This window comes from Belonocnema kinseyi, chromosome 5 (genome assembly GCF_010883055.1).
Source record: "Belonocnema kinseyi isolate 2016_QV_RU_SX_M_011 chromosome 5, B_treatae_v1, whole genome shotgun sequence".
Taxonomy (NCBI): Eukaryota; Metazoa; Arthropoda; class Insecta; order Hymenoptera; family Cynipidae; genus Belonocnema; species Belonocnema kinseyi.
Genome location: NC_046661.1, coordinates 122,649,798 through 122,654,805, shown reverse-complemented (window position 1 = coordinate 122,654,805; position 5,008 = coordinate 122,649,798). Strand labels below are relative to the sequence as shown.

Below are 5,008 nucleotides of genomic sequence, written 5' to 3'. Positions count from 1 at the left end.
ATCGACTCGGGATACTTATAAGATACTACCATGATTTTTTCAGATTTTTTGGTACAAAAATAAATTAGGCCAAAAACCGGCCTTACCGACCCTCCCCCTTTAGTTTAGAATTGATAAATATTTACTATACTTAATAAGGTTTGTGATTGTTCGGAGTTTGTCACTGACGCTATTGATCCGTGCAGCTGCTTTACATACAAGGAACCCTACGTAGGTGTCCCCTTCTGATTTGCTTTGTTCTCACATATGTGTCGTACTCGCAAAAATAAGTGACACGTATTGTTTCTTACGTGCCCAGAATGGTTTTTAGGGGGTTAAGACCACCCCCAAATAGCGTGATACATACACCCATTTAATTGTTTCACATTTAATAACAGAATCTCTCATAATCAAACCAACTCGAACAATGTCCTGACAATAAGAGATGAAAAATGTGATTTTGTCAATTTGATCAACAAAATTTTTGGGGTGGTACACTACCCCACGATCATTCTTAATTATACAAAAAATTTACAAAACGGGCATGATTTCAACATAAAAAATTAGAAAAAACATATATGGCACTCGATAATGAAGTAAAGTTTACGAGCTTTTGCATTTTCATGAAAAATAAATTTATAAGGGGTAAACACCCTTAACTGCATTTTATTATATTTCTGCAAAATAAATTACATTTCGCGTGCAAAACAGAGCAAAAAGATTTCCTCACGAAGAAGGCTTAAAAATCTAAATTTTTCATTTTACATTAGTCAAGCAATTTTATAGGGGTGAACTACCCGAAAAGATGTTACGATAATACAAGAAAATCACCAAATAGGTGTAAATTGAAGCTAAAAATCGAAAAAAACAACATATTTCACACCAGATAATAAAATACAGTTCCAATGTTTTTGCATTTCCACGAGAAATTAATGTATAAGGGTAACCACCCTTAAGGGCATTTTATTAAGTTTCTATACATATATTAAGGAACATTATATCTTAAATATAAATTTATATTTTTAGAAATACATAAATTACATTTTTACCAAATGCAGGACGTTGAATTGATTAAGCAGTTGTTTTCCTGATCATTTTCTTGTATAATCGTAATATCTTTTGGGGTAGTTTACCTCCATAAAATTGTTTGACTAATGTATATTGAGAAATTTAGATATTTAAACCTTCTTCGTGGAGAAATTTTTCTGCTCTGTTTGGCACGCGAAACTTACTTTATTTTGCAGAAATATAATAAATGCAGTTAAGGATGGATACCCCTTATAAATTAATTTCTTATGGAAATGCAAAAAAACCGTAAAATTGATAATATTATCGCGTGCAATATATATTTTTTCCACATTTTTTTAGTTGAAATCTTCTTGAGGAAATTTTTCTGCTCTGTTTTGCATGCGAAACTTAGTTTATTTTTGAGAAATGTAACAAAATGCAGTTAAGGGTGGTTAACCCTTATACATTTATTTCTCGTGAAAATGCAAAAATATGTAAACATTATTTTATTATTGCGTGCAATATATATTTTTTCCAGATTTTTTGAGCTGAAATCATGCACGTTTGTAAATTTTTTGTATAATTAAAAATGATTGTGAGGTAGTTTACCCTCCAAAAATTTTGTTGATCACATTGATAAAATTACATTTTTCATGTCTTATTGTGTGGATATTATTCGAGTTGGTTTGATTGTGAAGGATTCTGTTATTATATGTGAAACAATTAAATTGGTGTTTGGTACCACACTATTCGGGGGTGGTTTTTACCGCCTTAAAACCATTTTGGGCATGTAAGAAAAAATACCTGTCGCTTAGTTTTTTAAGTATTACAGCATGTGTGGGAACAAAAAAAATCGGAGGGGGACACCTACCTAGGGTTTCTTGTTAGCATCTGTTGCTAGAGACCTTGGAACCGCGGTTGTGAAGCGGCAGTGATTTTGTTCCATTGACTCGCTCGGTTTGGTTGCTCGGTACCACCTTTCTCTTTTCTGTTTCTGTATTTCTGAATAGGGGAAGTTGGCGCATATGGACTTTGCGGGAAGACTTAATAATTAAGTATTTTAATTAATATAGATTCATTTTTTTTCTTAAAATGAAGCTAAGGTTCTCAGGGAAACTCAGGACCTTTGAAATGTTGTTAGGAGCTATACAGAGAATTATTTCAGAATGAAGAAAATCATTTTCATTTTTTTAAAACTGTTTAATAAAATAAGAATATATTTCGCTCGATCAAAACAAATTTTTTTCACTGAAAGCTAATAGTTTTTTTTATTCAAAGAAACTGCCTTTAAATCAAACAAACTTTCTTTAAATCAAAAAACTTCTTTCTGATTATTAACTGCTCCTTACTCAAATGATATTTCTTTTATGATAAACACAAAATACGGTACACTTGATGTTATTTACTAATTAACTTTACTCTATATTCAAAAGAATGATAGTTCTAAAAAAAGTAATTTAAAATCGGCTTGTAAAGATTTACTTATGTTTGCTTAAAATGGTACGTTGATAGCCCTAGAAAATTCATTATTACGAGGTAGAGGGGAAAATATTTTTAATTAATCATACAAAGGAGCTTTAATATTGAGATTAAATTTACCTGAAAGGGAAGCCAAAGGATGAAAAATGCCCCGACAGTAACGGCCAAGGTTTGTCCATAACGAGGGAGAGTCAGTGTTTGCGTTTGATGCCGAAACGAAAGCTCCACAGTGTAAATCGCTCGTGCATGTGCACGAGCAACTAAATACACGTACATGTAGCAGCCAAGAAGGATGAGAGCACTCGGTGCCCAAACTGCCAGCACCAGAAATATTCTCACTGGAGGTGATATTGCCTCTCCAAATCGACAGCTTTCACTGGAAATTGACAAATTTTATTTAATCCTGATAGATATGGCAAAAGGAGAAACAATGACAATTAATTAGACGAATCGATTTGAAAATATCGTGACCTTAAAACCGTAGGGTGCTACTGTACCATCCAGGAGAATGAAGACACCTAAAAACTAAGGATTAAAAACATGCGCTCACTTCTTGCAGGATATCTCTGGAACGAAACAAGATACATTAATTGCGCAAAATAATTACAATCATATAATATTTTCAGCTTGGATTCTTTGGATCAAAATTATTTCTCTACAGGTCAAGGAATCTTTAGAAGCTTAATTTCCTATAACTACGAAAAGTGTGAAGATGGTGAAAAGGATTATAACTGTCAAGTGCTCACGGCTAGAATTCAAACCCGAGGACAAAGATACTGCATTTCGCGATTCAATAAGTTTTCTAAATAGAACGAATTTTCGCGAGCCAATTGTTATCGAAGTTTTCATGAAAGATACCATCCTGGATTAAGGGGGTAGGGAATTTGTCTAACAGAATAAAACGGTGGCAAATTAGAAAAGTTCTCTCACTGGAAAATAAGAGTATAAGTCATTATAGCATTTCCGTCTGAAATTGCGTCATCAGACTTAGCAGAATGCGTCGCTAATTGAAATTCTTTTTTCCAATAGACTCTTCAGGACGAGATTGCCTCAGAAAGAACTACATCAAGCGTTAATAATTCTTTCGGAACGAACCGACTGAAAGCGAACTCGACACTCGAGGGTGGAGGTTTTTTCGTTAAGTCGAACAATACTCCACGTACATAATATCAAAAAAAGAAACTGCTTTCTAAAAAAAAGTTAATGAAATAACTTAGAATCCGGTAAGGGAGAACACTTGAAGAGATTCGCAGTATTGTAATCTGTGATATACTTTATTATATAAATAAGAAATGCTCAAAATGTACAAACTTTTCATTGAAATTCTATCCACTCTCTTTGTAAAATTTGCAAAATTAAACATTTTTATTTTTATTTGAACTCTAAAAATCTAGAGAAGAATGATTTGATGTAATGTTTTTACAACATAATCTAAAGGCTAATAAAAGTCTAATATTGGAGGATGGGGAGAACTTCTCCTTGTGCCAGTCAAACTTGGTAAAGAAGGCTGACAAATTACCCAAATTTTTGGAGAGATTGTAGAAAGAAATGTTTTATGTTAACACTGTTAGGGGTAAAATTAAGGCGAGTAAGTGCTACTGATTTTCAGAAGTATTATTATTATTAAATTAAAGAAATTTAAATGAGATTAAAATCAAATTTAAAATTCTATTTAACGTCCAATAATCAGATTAATGTGCAGAATTCCTGAAAATAAAACCAAGAATCCATCAACTTAATTTGGAAAACCATCATAAAATGTTCCTGTTCAAACTTGAAAAAAAAATAAAATAAAGAAAAATACTTTTTTCTCATAAAAAAGAAAAGACTATGATTTTCCTCATTTTTCTATCTTCTTTTTTATTTTTGTCCAAGGAGGAAATATGATTCTTTTTCAGGAGAAAAATTTTTTTTCTAAATTTAAAAAGAAAGTTTCAGTAGGAATATCCTTGTAAAAATTAGCTTGGGACCATTACTTTGCTAGTTACAATGCGTTGGTAACTGTGGATACGAAGTACCAGTAAACGCCCGCTGACAGCGTCACATTTTCCCTTGACATAAACAAGTATATCGTCAATGATGAGACGCATAAAAACGCTCTATGAATGTGTTTGTCTTATCATTCAGAACCTGCTCTGTACGGTAATGCCATTTCGGGTGTTCTTATATTAAATTTAAGCGAATAAGAACAGAAATTTAAAGAAACGAATGAATTATTTTATAGAGGATGATAATACGTATTCAATAAATGAAACAAAAATCAGTAAGATTTTCTAATTTGATTTTATATTGCTGGAATTTCAAATTTGCCTTCAATTTAACTTCGACCCATCTGCAATTTGTATATCCTTCTTCTTTCATACGTTATATGATTTATAATAAAAGAATGGCACACCTTAATGGTTTGGCGTTTCTACTCTGGTTTTCGGTTTCCGGCATAAACAAAAACTTCATTTTCAGTCTTGAAATGAACAACAATAACATCATTTTCGGGAAAAATCTCTTGGCACCCGCCAATACATATGCCTATAGATTGTACAAA

The 5,008-nt window shown here is 32.2% G+C and overlaps 1 protein-coding gene across 1 annotated transcript in view; it reads right to left on the bottom strand.

Annotated features, from left to right (window-relative positions):
* LOC117173171 overlaps window positions 1-5,008 on the bottom strand; it is a 48,440-nt gene that overhangs the window by 20,810 nt on the left and 22,622 nt on the right. Inside the window, exon 3 of the mRNA XM_033361588.1 lies at window positions 2,587-2,842. Within this exon, the coding sequence (XP_033217479.1) occupies window positions 2,587-2,842 (256 nt within the window). The remainder of the gene's footprint in view (window positions 1-2,586; window positions 2,843-5,008) is intronic.